Source organism: Pan troglodytes, chromosome 3 (genome assembly GCF_028858775.2).
Source record: "Pan troglodytes isolate AG18354 chromosome 3, NHGRI_mPanTro3-v2.0_pri, whole genome shotgun sequence".
NCBI lineage: Eukaryota > Metazoa > Chordata > Mammalia > Primates > Hominidae > Pan > Pan troglodytes.
Genome location: NC_072401.2, coordinates 6688216 through 6707378, shown reverse-complemented (window position 1 = coordinate 6707378; position 19163 = coordinate 6688216). Strand labels below are relative to the sequence as shown.

Below are 19163 nucleotides of genomic sequence, written 5' to 3'. Positions count from 1 at the left end.
ATGTTGGTGATGGAAGGGGTGTTCCCCTAGTTCCCACATGCAAAAAGTGAGGCCTGGAGATGGGGCTGTCTTTTTTCTCCAAACACTTGCCCATCCAGGAAGGCCAGCCCTGGGCATTGAAGACTCCAGATATGGGGGTGACTGCATAAGGAGAGGTTCCTGAGTGACCTGAAGAAACATGGTTGGGATGAAGTGCAGGGAGGGTCAGGGCAGGCAGGGCTGAGCTTCGCTTCTGCGAGCAGAGATTAGAGAGCGATCCCAGAGGCCTGCCTGGAGGTGGGGCCACAGAGCAGGAGTCTGAAGGAGAGGGGGTAATTCACCTCTGTCCTACTGTGTGGGAAGCCCTGAGTGGGCCCCTAGCAGAGGGTTGCCTTGCGCTTATCTATGGAGATATTGGGAAGGGCTTCCCTGACCCAGGTTGCTGGAGCATGGGGGCCTGGGTGGCAGGGGTGGGGGTGGGAGATTCAAGACAGGAGGATGAGGCCACATCCAGGTGGCTTCAGATACCACCGTGAGTCCCATAGAGTGTCCAGTTACTATAAAGTCTGCCAGCCACTGCGGTCGCCCCAGGCCTGTGCCAAGTCCCGAGATCTCTGCCCCGCAGCCAGTGCAGAGGGAAGAGGAGGGCAGGAGGGGACAGGTTGGTGGCCCCTCGCCGATGCTCCTGACCCCTCAGGCTCCCTGCTGCCTCCTGCCCAGGGCTGTGGGGCCTCAGGGAGCGGGGAGCTCGCCATTGCTGTGGCACTGTTGAGCACCCGGGAGAGGCGGGTTCTGACAGCCACCCCTTCCCGTCTTGCTGTTCCCCTCCCAGCTGACATCATCTCTACCGTTGAGTTCAACCACACGGGAGAGCTGCTGGCCACAGGTGACAAGGGCGGCCGGGTCGTCATCTTCCAGCGGGAACCAGAGGTGCGAAGCCCTGGGTCTGGTGGGAGGTGGGAGGGGTGGGGAGCAGAGTCAGGTGGGAGGCGGGCATGGTGGGAGGGGATAAGGATAAGGGGGATAAGGGGTGATGCGGTGAGAGGTGGTAGGGGACTATACTCCAACCCACAAGAGGGCTTTTAACTGACAGGAGGTGTGGGGTGTCTTGCCTGGATCACATCTCCCAGGGGCATGGATTCCAGGGGTGGGAATGAGATGCTTTGGAATGCCGAGGTGGGAGTGGCGGGTGGTGGTAGGGGGAGTGCACTGAGTGGGCTGGCAAAGCCAGGTTCTGAGCCCCCTGCCCTCAGCCGATGTTTGCGGAGAGCTGCCTGCATCCCATGCTCTGTCCTAGACCCTGGATGAATGGTCAGGATGCGGCACAGGCAGCTGCTGCCCCAGCTTGTGCCTTCAGTGAAACCTTCCTCTGCCTGGGTGACCTGCGTTGTCCTGGCCAGACTGGGGAGCGGGAGGACTCCACTCTTGCCCAGCTGTCACAGCCCTCACACTGAGCTAGGTGGTTTTTGCTCAGGCCTGGGCCCTTGTCCTCACCCCTGTCCTCACCCCCACCCCCGGGGGCTTGTTGTCCAGCAGAACTCTGGGTAAGACAGCAGTGGCCTGGACAACCTGCCCAGGACCACGTTTCTGGAACACTGAAAGAGCCTCGGGACAAAAGCCCATTTACTGAGAACACTTGCTAAGTATTCTGGAGTTGCTTCTCGTTTACTCTGCACTGGTCACCTCCGAGGGCCAGATCCACACCCCTGTGACAGATGCGGAAACTCAGAGAAGCCACCCAGCTAGTGAACAGCAGACCCGGCTGCCCGACGCCAGGACAGTGGCCAGCAACGTCACACACCACCCGGCCTCAGAGAGGGGCGTCTCCCCCAGCAAACATGGACTATGCCTGGAATTAAGATGCAGAAGACATCGAGGACACCAAGGAGGAGGGAGGAGGGGATGGAGCAGGAGAGGCAGGGGAGGGGAGGGGAGGAGGAGAAGAGAAGGTGGAGAAGGGGAGGTAGGAGGGAGGGGAGGAAGCGGGGGTGAAAAGAGGACCTGCGGAATCATCTTTCCCCCGATTCACTCCTGAGCATGGCCCACGAACTGAGGATCCTTGAGTCTGACTTTATCTTGGTGGCTCACATAACCCTCCTCACGGTGACCCTGTGGGTGTAGTGCAGTGCGGCTACTCCCCTCATTTTACAGAGGAGGAGCCCGGAGTGCAGAGGGTTAAAATAGTTGCCAAGGGGCACATCCTAGCTGCAAATCAGTTCCTCAAACACAGCACTGGCCAGCACCTGTGGGATTCACCAGAGGCACCAGGTGTCCCACCAGGCCCTGCGAAGCTCGGCCTTCTTTTTGCCAAGCTGCAGAAAGAGATTGGATTGGTTGATGCAATTTTCTTCATTTTGAATTTTTCTCCTTTAGTGTTTTCTTCTTTCTAGTACCACTGACCTTTGTCATAGCGAGTGCTCACGGGAAGCGAAGTGAATTAGAGGCAAAAATATTGGAGAACTTTTAAGCTTTTCAAAAGCAAGACAGGGATAGAAATATAGATACTTAAAAAAATTACCAGGAAATCTTGAAATTGTTCTGGGTTGAATGTCTCCGTTTCTCCCTGGTTAGGGTTTCGTGTTGTCATATGAGTTAAACTCTCTCCTGGGAACGTGGTCCCTGGCGCACACAGTGGACTCACCACCTGACTATGCTGGGAGCTCCACGGTGAAGGGTCTTTATTGGAAGGAGCTCTGCTGCCTAAACCAGGCCAAGCACTGCTGAGGAAAGCCGGGGACAGATTCCAATCCAGGTCTGACATTGCCAGACATTCTGTCCCAGTGTTAAAGTCTGCTCCCAAATTCATTTATTCCTCAAGTCAGGCCTGAGTTGGACACGTGGAATCCAGGAGCAAGTCAGGGCCCAAGACACGAGGGTGGCCAGAGCCTCAGCCTTGGCGTCAGGCAGGCCTCGGCAGAGGGGTGCTCGCCGGAGAGTGACCTCACGGCTCTGGGAAATCACTTCCCCTCTGAGTCTCTGTTTGCTGGTCTGTGAAATGGGGAGAGTCGTGGTGCTCAAGCAGAGGAGGCCTGGAGGGTAGGATGCGATGGTGCGGGGAGGACTTAGTGGGGTGTCCAGCATGTAGCAGGCGCTGGGGAACATTCGCATTAGCAAGTTAGCCGGCTCGGGTGTGCGTGTTTCATGGGACCGCACAGGAGCGGGGCTTGTCCCTGGCACACTGCAAGTCATGGGCCGGTTAACCTGCAGAGAGTTTCATTTGACCCTCGAATTGGATCCCTGGCACGGCTCGGCACTTGGTCCCACGGCCGGCCCTGCTGGGTCCCCGGAGGTCCTAGCCGTTGCCCTGCAGGTCACGGTGCTCAGGCCCCTTCTCCGGGTTTCCCTGCAGAGTAAAAATGCGCCCCACAGCCAGGGCGAATACGACGTGTACAGCACTTTCCAGAGCCACGAGCCGGAGTTTGACTATCTCAAGAGCCTGGAGATAGAGGAGAAGATCAACAAGATCAAGTGGCTCCCACAGCAGAACGCCGCCCACTCACTCCTGTCCACCAACGGTGAGGTGCTGCCCAGCCTTGCTTGCATGGGCACAGGCGGTAGATGTTTCTACCAAATGCTGGTTTGTATTTCACTTATATTGTGAGCATTTTTCTATGTCTTCAGAACGCCTAGAAAATAATATCCTTTTTGAGCAGCATGTAAATCCCATGAGTGAGTATGCCAGACCCCCTCAGACGCTCCCTGTGGCTGGACACAGGGCTGCCCCCATTTTTGAGCAGCATGTAAATCCCATGAGTGAGTATGCCAGACCCTCTCAGAAGCTCCCCGTGGCCAGACACACGGCTGCCCCCTGCTGTGAATAGAGCCATCCGAGCCATCTTTGTAGGCCTTTGCTTTGGGGTGAGGGAGTGTGATGGACAAGGATGCAGGTCGCAGACACAGAGGACACTTGACACAAAGTGAACCCCTCCTCCCCACGCCGAATCCAGACCCCTAGACTGGGGCTGTCACCGCGGCCTTGCGGGGCAGTGGGAGGAGCCTTGGTTTAGGACCCTGGCCGGCCTCTTAATCCTCTTGCCTCAGGGAGGAGCATGTACCCCTCAGGCACCGGAGGCTCTCGGCCTGACGCCTGCTTCCCAGGCTCCACTCTGAGAGAGTGGCTGGGGCTGTCCTGCTTGGCTCACCATGGGCCTGGGTCCCCCACGCACGCCCCCTGCCCATCCTCCTTCACCTGGGCCCCCTGCTGACCCAGGCAGCCTGGGGTCCGGTAGGACACACCTGAATTCTTTTTTTTCTTTTTTTGAGAGACAAGAGTCTTGCTCTGTCACCCAGGCTGGGGTAGAGTGGCGCGATCTCTGCTCACGGCAACCTCCGCCTCCCAGGTTCAAGCAATTTTTCTGCCTCAGCCTCCCGAGTAGCTGGAATTACAGGCGTCCACCACCATGCCCAGCTAATTTTTGTATTTTTTAGTAGAGACGGGGTTTCACTACATGTTGGCCAGGTGGATCTCGAACTCCTGACCTCGGGTGATCCGCCTGCCTCAGCCTCCCAAAGTGCTGGGATTACAGGCATGAGCCACTGTGCCCAGCCAGGACACACCTGGATTCTGTCCCTGCCCTGCCTCCCTTGGGCAGTGGCCTTGCTTTCCTGAGCCCCAGCAGGGTGGACACATCTCTCTTCTGGGGTCCGTGAAATGGTGCCCACTCAACCCCCTGAGAACAGTAACCGCTGCACAAGCACCAGCCAGGCTTCGAGGTGCTGTCCCCACGCCTTCCCCGAGGACGTCCACGCTCCTCAGCGGGGCCTCCAAGGCTCTCCCGAACATGGCTACGCTCAGCTCCTGCCAGCCCGCCTGTGCCTGAAGGCTATCCTCGCCCTGTACCTCGCCAACTCCCTCCTCATCCCATAAGCCTTGCTGGGTGCCCGCCTTTTCTGACCTCTCCACTGAGCCAGGCATCCCTCCTGTGACACCCTGGCTCCTCTTAACTCCGGTTCACCCCCTCTCTGGGCACCTGCTGTCCTGATGGTGTTCTCCCGCCATGCACCTCAAAGGCAGGATCTGTGTCCCCTAAGGGGCCCTGCCCAGCAAATCTGTCACCTGGGCCAGCAGAGCATGAGAGATCCTCCCGAAGGGCAGGCCCTGGGGGACAGGAGCCTCGTCCTGTCCCCATGCACCTGCTCCTTTTGAAAATATTTAAGAAGGACGTGTCAGCCACATGCGGTGGCTCATGCCTGTAATCTCAGCACTTTGGGAGGCTGAGATGGATGGATTACTTGAGCCCAGAAGTTTGAGACCAGCCTGGGCAACGTGGTGAGACTCTATCTCTACAAAAAAATAAAATATTAGCCAGGTGTGGTGGTGAGAGCCTGTAGTCCCAGCTACTCAGGAGGCTGAGATTGAAGGATCATCTGAGACCGGTAAAGTCAAGGCTGTAGTGAGCTGAGATGGTGCCACTGCACTCCAGCCTGGGTGATGTGAGTGAGACCCTGTCTCAAAAGAAAAAAAAAAAAAGACATGTCACTTTCTTCCTGCCTCTCTGGAGAAAAGGTCATCTTTCAGCACTCCCTACACTCCGCTCCCCTCAAAGCTTCCCACCTGGGTTTGAATCCTGGCTTCACTCTTTCCTAATGGCAGGGCCTTGGGTACCTTTCAGATGCTCCACTGACCCCAGTTCTCAGTTCTCTTCCCAGTTCCTTCTCATCAACATGGTGCTATTTGTTTTGACTCCTGTAGTAGTCAGGGTTCTCCAGAGAAAAAGAATCAGTAGGGTATGAGAGTGAGAAAGAGAAAGGGGGATTTATTTTAAGGAAGTGGCTCACGTGACTGCGGAGGCTGGCCGGTCCGAAATCTGCAGGGAGGCCAAAGGCTGGAGCCCTCGAGACAGAGCTGCAGTTGTGGTCCAAAGCCATCTGTTGGCAGAACCCCCTCCTTCCCCAGGGGGTGCCTCGTGATTTCACCTTCTAAAGTGGATCTTCTGTTCCATCCGGCTGCTTAATTATGTGACTCGCTTTATTTTGTTCTGTTTTTAAAGATAAAACTATCAAATTATGGAAGATTACCGAACGAGATAAAAGGCCCGAAGGATACAACCTGAAGGATGAAGAGGGGAAACTTAAGGACCTGTCCACGGTGACGTCACTGCAGGTGAGCTCCGGCGAGGGGGAAGCAGGCACACGCCTCTTTATTACACCTGAGAATTTTAGGGCTGGAAAAGCCTTTGAGATTTGAGCCAGAGTCAGGTGCAGACCCTGGTTGGGCTGCTGGCTGCTGGGCGGCCACAGGCGTCTTCCTGCCCCTTGCCTCAGTTTCCTCACCAGCAGCATACAGATGACCACGTTTCTTCTAGGCTTCTTGTGAGCATGCAGGGGTGGTGTATGGCTATAAAGTGCTTTTCACCTATAGCTGAGGGTGGAGAGCAAGGCAGATAATCCCTTGTTATAAGAAGGGGAAACTGAGGCCCAGAGAGAGACAGCAACTCACCTAAAACTGCTCAGCTGAGTGAGTAGGCAGAGGCAGAAAGAGAATGGGTCAGCAGAGCTTTGTGGCTCCTGAGTCCTTTACTGAGGGCAGAAGGAAGCCTGGACCGTGTGAGGCCTTCAGCATCTACAAAGGCCTGAAACAGACATACCCTGAAACAGACACACACGTGCCCAGCATCCAGTGAGCCGCCATAAATATAAAGCAGTAGTCAGTGCTCTTCCTGAGAAGAAGAAATAAATGTTTAAATACATTGGCCTAAATGACTGGCAAATTGCATAAATAAATTCTGAGGAAGTGGGCAGCCGATTAGCTTCAATGTTGAGTAATGAGGGTGCTGGTGCCCCCTGCCCCACCCCCAGTCCCAAGAAAGTTTATGAGGGTTTCATCTAGAGGGAAGGATACAGCGATCACATCTTGATCACCCTGGTGTTTGGGGCAGAGCCAGTGGCCTTCATAAAAATCCTGTTTATGTCCCTCCCAGCGTTGGAGATTTTTCTCTGTAAGTCACACACATCCCAAGACACTTAACTGTCACTGAGAACCTGGGTGCCCTGGTCTGTCCTCATCCTGCCTCTCACCTTGTTTGCTTCCGATTTCACCCACGCCACGCCAACCCTGCACAGCATTCTACCCACCCTGCGCAGTTCACACTGGAGGCAGCTGTTTACTGAGGAGCTGCTCCAAGCTAGGCCCCGGGCTAGCCCTTGGGGCCCTAGAGGTGAGCAAGGTTCAACTCAGTACCTGTCCCCAAAGTGTCCCCAGCCCCCAAGGAAACAGACATGGAATCGCCATCACACTGGCACTCAGTGCGGTGACAGAGGAACACAGAGAGGCCATGGGCACCCCAGGAGGCCTTTCTCTACTTTATCAATTTGGTGAACTCCCATACATCCCATAAAACCCTACTGGCCTTCACCTCTGTAAAGCCTTTCTGCACAGGCCAGATGACAATTGTGATCTTTCCTGTGTCCCCTCTTGCCTTTTGGATCCGACACTGTCTGTCCTTAGTGTCTGTATCTTCCTTGCCCCTCATCTTGACTAGACTGTGGCTTCTGCGGAGGCAGCATGTTTTACTCATGAAACCCCCAAACCTTCAGGGAAGGTTTCCTTTCTCTCTTCTTCTCTTTACTAAAAAAACTGGCTTTGAGCTCTGGTTTGGTGGATGGCAGCAAATGGCTGGAGCACTGGATGAACTGGGTCCCAAGGCCGCCTGGAGAAAACAGAAAGCAGTGTTGCCAGAAGGAAGCAGGAGGCGGACTGAGATGCCAAGACTTTGCTGGGACAGTGATGCTCTGCCCTTCTCCAGAGCAGCTGGACTCCCTCTCTCTCCTGAGAGTCCAGGGATCCCCAGGGTGGGCAGTGGCTGCACCCCGAAGGAAGGGAAGGTTAGCAGCATAGCTAAAATATCTGACACAGGAATACATGCAGGGAGGATGCCTTGGAGGAGTCTAGACACACTAACACCAACTCCCAGGCACACAACCTAGAAGCAAAGACACAGAGGCAACAACGCAAGAACCACCCAGAGCCAGGCTGTCACTCACACCAGTGCTGCGCGCGCACACACACACACACACACATGCATATACACATATACTCATGCATGCACACTCACATGCACACTCATATGCACACACACATACATGAACTCTCAGCCATGCACACTCCCACACACACAGGCTGGGTGCCCTGGTGTGTGGGAAAATTTAACGTGGGCTGCAGAGCTGCCTTTGCTCCAAAGGAGCTCAGTGCTTGTCACTCCGACTGCAGCACTGAGGCTGTCACCTCCCATCTCAGCTGTTCCCTGAGAGCTCAGGGACACAGCCCATTCATTCATTCACTCACACATTCACTCATTCACTGGAGAGTCTCTCTGCTAGGCCTTGGACTGAGCACTAGAGAGATGGAGAGATAAGAGGTGACGCCTCGCTCCCGTAGCTGATCCCTAGTCCACTGGGAAAGCTGGTGGGACCAGTTGACAGCCTCAGGGTTGGTCAGGGCTGTGCAAGGGACCTTCAGGGCTGTGAAAGCTCAATGTCTGATGCCATGGCAAGGACTCCTCGCACCAACCGTCTGAGATGAAAGTTCGTGTGAGTCAGGCTAACTCCACCGCTGTAACAAAACAACACCAGCAGTCCAGGGCCAAGCACGGAAATGCATTTCTCACTATGGGAAGGTTCGATGTGGATGTGCTGGTTGGGACACAGCTCTCCTGCAGGATCCTTCCATCCCCATCCCATGAGTCTCAGTCCCTAAGGCTTGGGTCCTCACCTTCCAGGTGGGGAAGGTGCTCCCGCTGCTTAGCTGCATCAGGGCCAGGTATCACTTTGCTCACATCCCATTGGTCAGAACTAGTCATGTGGCCATGTCTGGGCACAAAGGCTGCTGGGAAATGTAGTCCACATGTAGACAGCTGTTTCCCAGTGACAGCACTGCATTGCAGGAGGAGGTGAGGAGGCCTGGCAGACAATTGGCTGGCTCTGCCACAGTATCTTTTCGTTTCATTTTAGAGTTGAGGAAATTGGGGTATAGGAGGGTTCAGCCACTTATTCACAGACCCACAGCCGGTAAGCATCCATGCCTCTCTTGCAGGGCTGGTGGGCGGCGGGCATTTGCCATCTGTCACTGCCTATTTCAGACCACGGAGGATCAGGATGGACGCCCACCCCTGTGTTCCAGCCTCCGGTTGGGATCACGTGCTCACGGCATGCTATGTCCTGATGCCACCACCTGGCCTTCACCTCTTCCCTGCCTTCTCATCCTCTGCAGGTGCCAGTGCTGAAGCCCATGGATCTGATGGTGGAGGTGAGCCCTCGGAGGATCTTTGCCAATGGCCACACCTACCACATCAACTCCATCTCCGTCAACAGTGACTGCGAGACCTACATGTCGGCGGATGACCTGCGCATCAACCTCTGGCACCTGGCCATCACCGACAGGAGCTTCAGTATCCTTCACTGTGGCCTGGCCAGTGCCTCCCATGGGCAGAGTAGCTTCCGGTGGGGTGGCGGGTTTGGTTTGATTGGCAACCAGCTGGTTTGGGGGTGGCTGCATTGTTTAACTTCTTCAGTGAGGCACCTCTGGCTCCTAGTATGCGTGTGAGGCCCAGATACAAAATCATATGTCACGTCTGTTTCTGAAAACCGCAAAGTCGTGGTTGCTGAGCATTGCACCCATCGCCTCCTCCATCATGGCCATGATCCCCTCATCCTAGGGCCTCACAAGGGGCCAGGAAGGAGACAGAGTTCAGGGTTCAGCTGCTCTGGACGAGGGACTGCTGGCCTTGCTCAGCGTCCACTGAAGGTGCCTCGGGGCCCTCCCCACTGGGACCCTCCCCACTGGGACCCAAGGCAGGCTGTGTTACCATAGGAGGACCAGCACTGGGGCCCCGACCAGGGCTTCGGGTGACAACCAGGGTGTCAGAAGCCCAGCTGGGTTGGGGTCCTGAGGGCCCCCTGCTCGGTGTTCTCCTGTGTCAGGGCAAGCTAGGGGAAGCAGCAGCATTGACTATTCCCACCGACTGCTGGGAAGAGAGCTGGTGATGACATGAGCACCAGCCTGCAGGCAGGGCGAGGCTTGGCCTGCCGGGGGGCTGGTGGGCGGGCAGGCAGGTTGCTGTGATGTCACTATTCTGCATACAACCAATGATAATAATAATTATAATAACACACAGTGAGACTCTGTGTGCCAGGCTCTGTGACTAACATCAACAAGCATTCATTTTAACTCATTTCATCCTCACAACAACCCTATGAGGTAGGTACTATTCTAAGTCTCCTTTACAGATGAGGAAACTGAGTCACAGAGCACTCAAGTTAACTTGCTCAAAGCTCACAGCCAGCAAGTGTCAAAGCTGGGCCTGAAACCCAGGCCCTCAGGCCCCAGACTCCCCGCTTCTAACCTCCATACCACACTGCCCTTTGTGGAGGATGCCACCCAGGTGTGTCTTGGAAGGGGTAGGAAGACCCTCCTGAGAGCCTCCATGCAACTGGATGGCCTCCTGACTCCAGGCAGCCTGGGCACCCAGCAGTGGTCAGGAGTGGGCTGTGTCCCTCAGAGCAGTAGAAGCCGGGATAGCTGTGGGGAGCAGGGGAGGCAGGGAGCATTCCAGGAAGGGTGAAAGAGAGTAACAGATGGCTTTTGTGGGCTGAGAGCCAGGCACAGCCAGAGACCCCTGGGCAGGGAGACCCTTGGAAAACAGCAGGAAGGGAACAGAGCAAAGCGTCGGATGTCCCCTGAGCCAGCCAGAGGGTGCGGGGCACATGTATGGGCTTCGGAGGCAGAAAGTCTGTTTGGGTCTGACTGCCACCTTCAAGCTTTGTGACCCTGGGTGAGTACACTCACCTCCCTCTCCGAGCCTCCGTCTTTTCAATCATGCCTCCTCATAGAGCTGTGGGGTGCCATCAGTGAGCCCCTGTGTGTGATGTGCCGAACCCTAAGTCAGCACTTGGTGGGTATCAGGAAGCATCAGCATCTCTCTCCCTTCTCTTGTCCCAAAGGCATAGAGTGCCCAGAGCTGGGAGGCTGGATTGGGCCAGCCAGGAAGGTTCCAGGAAGGATTGGGACCTGAGCTGCTTTGAAGGCTTGAAGTTCAGATTTCTCTGGACATAGAGGGCTGGGCTGGGCATCTGTCTGACCCTCCATTGAAGCTGAAAGGACATCGGGCCCCACCAGTCCACAGTGCTCATAGCAGCAGTTGGTTAGACTCTTTCTGCTGCACGAGCACGTTTGATGTGGATAACTGTAAGAGAGCTGCGGGCCAGGTGGCTTCAGGGGCTGGAGCAGCGTGGGTGATGGCTCTCTGGGCTGATTGCCTCTGCTGTCTTCTGTGTTTCAATCTCAGGTGCCAGTAGTTGGGGCCCCACCCTCCCAGAATGAAGTCCAGGAGAAAGGAGACCAGTTCTCTCTGAACTGTCCCACTAGGACCCTAAATGGCATCTTGTGGGCTCTAATTGGGGGTGAATGCCTTGTTGTGATTGGCCAGGCCGGACTCCTGTACCTCTCCCTGGTGCTGGAGGGAGTCAGCTCCGCCCCCAACCCCTGGATGTGGGGGAGGGGCGGTCTCCTAGCAGGAGCTCCAGGTCTGCAAATGGGGAGGGTGCGGGGCTCACTGAGCGGCCTGGACCGTACCGTACAGTTTACAAATCAGCCTGCCGTTCGTTGTCTCACTTGGTGCTCAGAGACAGTGGTAATTTGATGATCACCCCATTTCACAGATGAGGAAACGGAGGCTGGGGGAGATGAGGGACTGGCCCAGAGTCCCCAGTTGGCAGGGGCAGAGCCAGAACTCATGATCGGGCCTCCATGCCTGGTCCAGGGCTTTTGCCCTGGCCTCGGCCTGCCCCCTGCAGCCCTGGGACAGTGGCAGCCACCCTTCTCGAGCCCCCGCCTCCTTCCTGCCGGACTTGGGTGGGGATGGTAATTGCTGCTCGGTTTTCCTGTCTGGGCTGCCGTGAGGATTCCGTGACACTATGGATGCCGAAGCCCTTTCTAAAGAACCATAAAGCCCTAGAGTATGGAAGGGATGCTGCTTCATTTCATTTATTCAAGCATTCATTCCCCACGCCTTTCTACACCCAGGCCCACACTGAGCCCTGGGGACATGGGGATGAGTGGGAGAAACTCAACCCTTCCCTGGAGGGCTCAGGGGCTGCTGGGGGACACAGCCCCGCCATGGCAGTGGAAGTGAGGGAGTCATCCTTGCTGTAGCCCAGGGTCTGGACAAGCTGCTGTGGGGGCCGCCAAGGAGGCCAGAGAAGGAATTTGGGTAGGAAGCTCCCTGGGCTCGAGGAGGCTGCCTGAGGGCATGGGTGTGCAGGAGGCGGATGCATGAGGAGGCAGAAGGTGCTGGAGCTGTGGCACTGCGGGTGGTGCAGGCAGGGGGCTTTCTCCTGGGGTAGGGGCCCCGAATGCCAGTCATTCACAAAACCCCCCACAGCTGTGCCTGCCTCCACATGCCACGTGTGCTTCCCTTTACTTTTCCCATTTAAAAAAAAATTGTTTTCTTTAAGTCAAGTTGCTTTATTTTTGCCGAAGTAATTTTCTTTTGAAAGGGAATTGAATTTCACCATCATAAGTTAAAGTATCACATACCATAAATAGGAGGTAGGCTCAACCATAACGGCTGTGCACACAAAACGGTGGGAATAAAATACAGCCTCAGCCCTGTCTGTTGAAACTTTCTGTGATAATAGACTGCTCCGTCTGCACTCATGGGGTGGCAGCCACCAGCCCCATGTGCCTGCTGAGTGCCTAAAACGTGGCTTGGTGACTGAGGAGCGACATCGTTAATTTGATTTAGTTCCAGTTAATCATACTTCAAACGAAATAGCCACATGTGGCCAGTGGCTACTGAACAAGGACGCTGCAGCCTCTCTCTGGGTTGCCCTTAGACCCTGAAGCTGGTTCTCTCTGAAAAGATGGAGGTAAACATGTGCTTCAATGTTAAGGGGGAGAGTGCAAAACAGAGACATCCCCCTTCATTCATCAGAAGGGTTGAATCCTGTCTCCCTGTCTGCATCTATATTACATTACTGGAGGCTGTGTGGACTTCCCACCTGCCTGCTTCCAGGGAACGGGAAGCTATCAAGCTATTGATGTACTGTAAACAGGGGCGTGTCACTAGCCAGCTTTGGAGGTGTGTGTGTCGTGGGTATGTGTCGTGGGTGGACTGGATTCCAGCAGACAAGGCTGGCGGCTTGGGAACCAGCAAGGAGACCCGGGGAGAGAGAGTGAGAGACAGGGCCAGAGCGTGGCCACGGGTGGGAGGCGGTGGGGGAATGAGATTGTAAGGATGGAGATGTCATAGATTTGGATTGTATCATAACCAATTTTGGATCGGGGTGGCCACAGGACATTCAAACAAGTTGGCTGTGAATAAGAAAAGGGGGTTGGTTCATCCCAGGACTGCAAAGTCCTCCCTGGCCGTTACCATGAGCCTTGCCTCCTGTCCCATCCCGAACACACAGATTGTGCCCTGTCTGCATGTTGCAGAGCACACCATTTACCAGCAGGTATTTATTAAGCACCTACTGTGTGCCAGCCCTCTTGGGTGATGCTAGAAGTAGATAAAGATTCTACCTCCAGGAGTGGACACATGATAAACCATTGGTAAAATACCCGGCATTGGAGCAGGTGGTCCGTGGGTGCTACAGGGAGTCGGTGGCCCAGCCAGCGCAGCCGTGTACATTTCTCTCCAGCCACGCCTGCTGCTGGCTGCAGGCCTCAGGTCGGTGGAGGGTAAGCCAGGGGTGTGGTTTTTGCCAAGTGAGGATGTAGACATGGAGCTGATGGTGTGTGCAAGAGAGTGAAAATAATGATTATTGACCAAAGAATCTGAGCCAGGTGAGGGACAGTGACAAGGGAAGAGTGTCAGCAGATCGGGGGCCCCTGTGGATCTGGGAACATCCCTGGCCGCACACCCTGCCGTGTAACTCAGTGTCAGATCTCTGTGTAACTTCCCATTCTGTGAAAATGATTATTAATTCATCAAAATATAAAGCACCCTGGCCTTAGTGATAGAGGAGTGTGTGTCTATAGCATGAACAAGATTCTGAGCTGGGCTTGAGGCAGCCCTGATAGGGCAACTTAGGCATTTGGCAGGAGTTGAGTGGAGTCTCCAGGGGCACATGGTGGCCATGGAAACCTCCCCGATTGGATCTATTCATTGGGGAACCTCAGTGCACCTGGTGCTCCCCATGGCCTGTTGCCGCTTGGCTCCCCATGGGGTGCTGCTGCAGTGACAAGACACAGATCCAGGGCTCACACCGCAGAGAGAAGCCTTACTTGGCAGAGAAAGTGTGAGGACTGTGGGCTGCAGGTGCCGCGATGGGGACTGATAGCAGCCGAGTAATGAGAGGAGGCGTTTCATTTCTGACATGGGAGGAGGCCAGAAAGGCAGCTGAGACCCCATGCGGAGCTGGGAATTGCTCTGAATGTTTGAGATACCTTCTAAGCAAGTCTCAGTGGGGTGGATTCTGGCTGTCAGAGGGTGACAGTTCTGATGAGTCCTGACAAGAAAAACCCAGGGTCAGGAGGCCTGCGTCCGCGCAGAGCCAGGGGAAGGCCTGGGCTGGACTTGGGGTTTGCGTCCTTTTGACCCTTGCTCTCTGGGGTCCTCACTCGGCCCGATGACGCTGTTCAGTCCTCCGTGCCCACTGGAGGTTTTCCACCGTGTCGCATCTCCTAAGTCCAATCACTAACACTTCCCGTCTCAGCAAAATTGACTTTTAGTAACCATATCAAGAGAAAGGAAAATGTTTCTTAGTAAAGGAGAAAAAGAGGGCATTGCTTTGACTATTGGACAATGAGAAAGGTGACTCAGAGGACATCTCTGCTGGAATGCCGTCATTGGCTCTCAGATGGAGGGAGGGAGCCTGGTGATACTGAGGCTCTGTGACCTGTCTCGGTGTAGTCACCAAGGCTCAAGCAAGAGGAGCCCTCCCAGCCTCCTCCCTCTCCCTCACCCTCAGAATGGAAAGAGGTGCCCAGCCCTCTCTACTCTCCCCCGACACTTGCCTGAATCCCGCCCTGTCCTACCCAGAGCCTTCTTCACAGCTGTGAAATTGGCTCATCGGAACCTCTGGTCTGACCATGTCAGCCCCCCTTAAAACTCTCACGGATTCCCTTCTGGCTTCTGGAGAAAGCCTGATCCCCTCCACAGTGCCCTGTGCCTTTGGTGACCAGCCCCTGCCCACCTCTCGGGTCACACTGGCTCACTCCTTCAGCTGCTGGGTCCCTGGCATGGGGCAGGGTGGGGTGGAGCACTGCCATCCTCCATCCCTTCTCCTGACCATGCCATCTGCCTCTTTGGCCTGGCTGACTCCTGTTTGCCCACTTGCAGCATCTCACAGCCCATTATCTGGGACAGCCTCTGACCTGTCCCTGCCACACCCCTCCCAGGCTGGTCAGAGCCCCTCTAAGCCTGCGGCTCCTTGGCTACCCCTGGTCACACGGAGTGTTTTGTTACTGTGACAGCCTCCTCCATTTTATGGTGGAAGCCCTGAGATTAGGAACCCAGGGTGAGGCCTCTCTGCATCCCCTGCTCCACATAGGACCTGGCGATAGGAGGTACTTACGAACGGTTGTAGGTGGAGTGGGCTGGAAGTTCACCATTTCCATGTGGTCTTAGGATACAGACACCTCCTTTTTGATCTGGGCTCCTGGGGAATCAGAGACCCCAGACCCTAAAGTGCAGGAGAAGGAGCCCAGGCTTTAGGCTCTGGTGGGCCTGGGCTGAGACCCATTGCTCAGCCTGCTGGGCCATCAGCTTCCCTGACTATAAAATGAGAAAATTCCCTTTTATAAGGATATTTGTAAGGAATAAAGAAATCTTTCACATAAAGAGCCTGGTGCCTAATTGGAGCCCAGCAAGAGGATGGTTTATTTTGTCTCTTAAACAACAGCCCTTCAAATATTTAAGGTTGGTTCTCATAAAATCCCTGCATCTCTGATGGTTAAAACTCCGTTTTCCACGGTGCAGTTTCAACATCTGTTTAAGCAACCTCTCGCGTCCTTTAATACCAACATTTTGAGACTGTTAACACAGCACTGGGTGATTTTTCTTGAGTCTGATGCGTCTTAAAGGTAACAAATTGCACAGGAGGTCTCAGCGGATGGACCTCTGCTTTATTTTTAGCACCCAGAGAATTTAAAAGATGGTTCGATTGATTTTTCTCTCCCTTAGTGATTTCTCATGGTGGGAACTGGCATCACACCAAGCCTCGGCCTGGAGAATTTCTAATTCCCATTTACAGAGCAGGTCCGTGCAGCCAGGTGGGCTGGAGGGGGGTGCAGCGATTCACTGCAGGAGGCTCAGAACCTTCATCAGCCCATGCCTGCCTGAAGACTCAGCTTGTCCTCTGTGCAGAGAACAAAGGAGGGAGCAGACACAGTCCCTCTGCATGCAGGCTCTGTGCTGGGCCAAGGCACCCTGAGCCCAGGCTCTACCCCTGCCTCTGGCACTGACCCTGATCAGTCACTCAGTCTTTCTGCACCCCCTTTATCCCATGGGAGTGTGTCTCCTTTACCAGGAGCTGTAAAGGTGGAATGGCCGATGAGTATGGGGCCTGATGCTGTGTAGACAAGCAACCCTCACCAGCCCATGACCCACTGTCGGGTACCTTACAGGCCGCCTCTTCTTCCTGCCCTTGGTGCTAATTTACAGAGAAGGAAACTGGGATGCCCTGCTCAAAAATGCTCTGTTCACAGCATGTCAGATACGTACCACTGATGGCTGGGAGTCTGGACCCCTGGGTTCTTACTCCAGCTCTGCCACTACCTGCCCACGGTTCTGTGCATTCTTTGGTTGATTCAGCAGCATTGGCCGAGAGTCTTCTCTGTGTTGAGCATTGGACTTGGTGCTAGGGAAGCAGACAGGGTCTCTGCCAGGGCCTGCAAGTACAGTTGTATGGGTTGTCTGCTGCCCAAAAGAGGTGATGATCCAAGCCAAGCACCTTGGGAAGAAGGGACTTTTTTGTTTTTCAGTTCTGCAAAGAAGAGCTGTCTTTTCATAATTGGCACAAAGGCACTTTTTGAGTGAATGGGGATCCTGATGCTATCCAGGTGAACTTTCTAGGTGAGCAAGAAGATACTCTTCTTCTTGCTCAAGCCTCGATGAGTCCTGTGATCCCATAGTCCAAATGCACCCAGAGCCCACCTGCCTGTCTGCCCCCAGCATGTGTTTAGGCCACTGTCTCACTCTGATCATGATGGTGACCTGACTGGCCTCCCTTCTTAGGTCTAGGAGCCAGACTGCCAGGGCTCAGACCTTGGCCCCAAGACATAGGGACTCTGCGGCCTCGGTCAGCTCACTTGGGTTCTCTGTGCCTCAGCTCCTCACCTGTAAAGCGAGGAAAAGCCCCTGCTGACACCATACGGCTGCTTGAGGACTGGGTGCTACGATGACATCTGGGAAGCCTTTAGGGCAGTGCCTGGCAAATCACCGAGCTGCAGCATCATTGCTTCATTAGCTGTGTTTCCCCAGGTGTCTCCTTACAGTCTGTTCTCCTACAACGTGAGAAAAAAAAAACGACAAGATCATGTCACTCCCTGCTCAGAACCCTTCAGCGATTTCTCCCAACTGGAAGTAACTCCGCCCCTTTCTCTGGCCTCCAAGGCCCTGCAGGAGCTGGCCCTGGCCCCTCCCTGGCCCACTTCCTCCTCTCTCCCTTTGCTCCCTGGGCTCAGCATTCCCGGCCCCCTGCTCTTCACCATATTTCCAGCCATCTTCTGCAGCAGAGCCATTTTGCACTGGCTGTTCCCTCCGCCTGTGAAGTTTCTCCACCCTCATCCACTCATTGGACACCTTCTTAAAGAGGCCTTCCTTGACCAGTCTGTCAGAACTAGTCCATCCCCTCCATGACTCCCTCGAGCCCCTTCCCTTGAGGCTTGGCCTCTACCTCGTTCCCTGTTCATTTCCCGCCTCTCCCTCCTGGACTGGCAGCTTCATGAGAGCAGGGACCTTGTTTGACCTACCTGGAATAATGCCTGGTCCAGAGTAGATGCTCAAATAATGGAACTAGCGTAATAAAGTGAGATGGGTGTTAGGATAAGGTGGGGAGGACCCCGGCCTGCTTAGAAAGTCCTTGACGGAAAGGCATTGACACTGAGGCTTCTGTCCTGGACCTGCCACGTGGTCCCCTGGCAGTTTGCTTCACCTTCCTGGACACCAGTTTCCCCTTCTCTTGGCTGGACTGGTGTCCTGAAACTGGCTTTCATTTAGACAGTTGGGCTATCCTTGCCGGGTCTCCCTTGATCTGGCTATGTGCGACCTTGTGTCTTGCCAGCTGCTAGCATGACACAAGGTCACACACAGCTTGTAACAGCCAGGTGTGCACATCTCTTCCCAAATCCATGTTCATGGGCATCTCTTTGGCAGCCTGAATTTGGCCATGGTGGTAGTATTTCTTTCTTTTTCTTTTCTTTTTTTTTTTTGAGATGGAGACTCGCTGTGTCGCCCAGGCTGGAGTGCAGTGGCGCAATCTCGGCTCACTGCAATCTCTGCCTCCCAGGTTCACGCCATTCTCCTGCCTCAGCCTCCTGAGTAGCTGGGGCTACAGGTGCCCGCCACCACGCCCGGCTAATTTTTCGTATTTTTTAGTAGAGACGGGGTTTCACCGTGTTAGCCAGGATGGTCTCGATCTCCTGACCTCGTGATCCACCTGCCTTGACCTCCCAAAGTGCTGGGTTTACAGGCGTTAGCCACCGCACCTGGCCTGGTGGTAGTATTTCTACAGATATCTACAAACACTACAAAATCAATCTCTCCCCTCCCCAGAAGAGAGGGTATTGTTCAAGTTACCAGCACACAACTGCTCTGGGGCCTTCACAAGGCCAGGCAGTTGGTCAGTCAGCCTCCACCATGACTGAGGGCTTCCTGCGTGCCCTGGCGCTGTCCATGGTGCTGACCCCGTTGTGAGCCATTGCGTCGAGGTCAGCATCTCCACCTCCCACCCCACTGTCACTACTTGCTGTGTCACACGGTGTTCTGAGCACGCTGCCGATGTTAACTGGTTGAATCCTCCCAACAACACTATGTGGTAGGCGTTATTAATATCCCCCTTTTACAGATGAGGAAACAAAGCCACAGTAAGTTTCAGTAATCTACCCAAAGTCAAACGGGGAAAGGGGGTGCAGGGGAAAGGGGGTGCCAGGGCTGGGATTCAGATTTAAGCTGTCTGGATGCAGAACCATGCACTTAACTGTCATGCTACACCGCCTCTCAGTCATGATGGTAACAACCCCA

At 54.8% G+C, this 19163-nt stretch overlaps 1 protein-coding gene across 9 annotated transcripts in view; it reads left to right on the top strand.

The window, feature by feature from the left end:
- PPP2R2C (protein phosphatase 2 regulatory subunit Bgamma) overlaps positions 1 to 19163 on the top strand; it is a 244304-nt gene that overhangs the window by 183746 nt on the left and 41395 nt on the right. For 3 of the 9 annotated variants that reach the window (XM_016951256.4, XM_016951255.4, XM_016951257.4), the window contains 4 exons: positions 812 to 909; positions 3329 to 3494; positions 5970 to 6082; positions 9188 to 9365. In XM_016951256.4, the coding sequence (XP_016806745.1) occupies positions 812 to 909; positions 3329 to 3494; positions 5970 to 6082; positions 9188 to 9365 (555 nt within the window). Of the gene's footprint in view, positions 1 to 5; positions 641 to 806; positions 910 to 3328; positions 3495 to 5969; positions 6083 to 9187; positions 9366 to 19163 lie in introns of those variants that run through there. The other 6 variants (XM_016951254.4, XM_063809344.1, XM_063809345.1 and 3 more) reach the window with 6 other exon arrangements.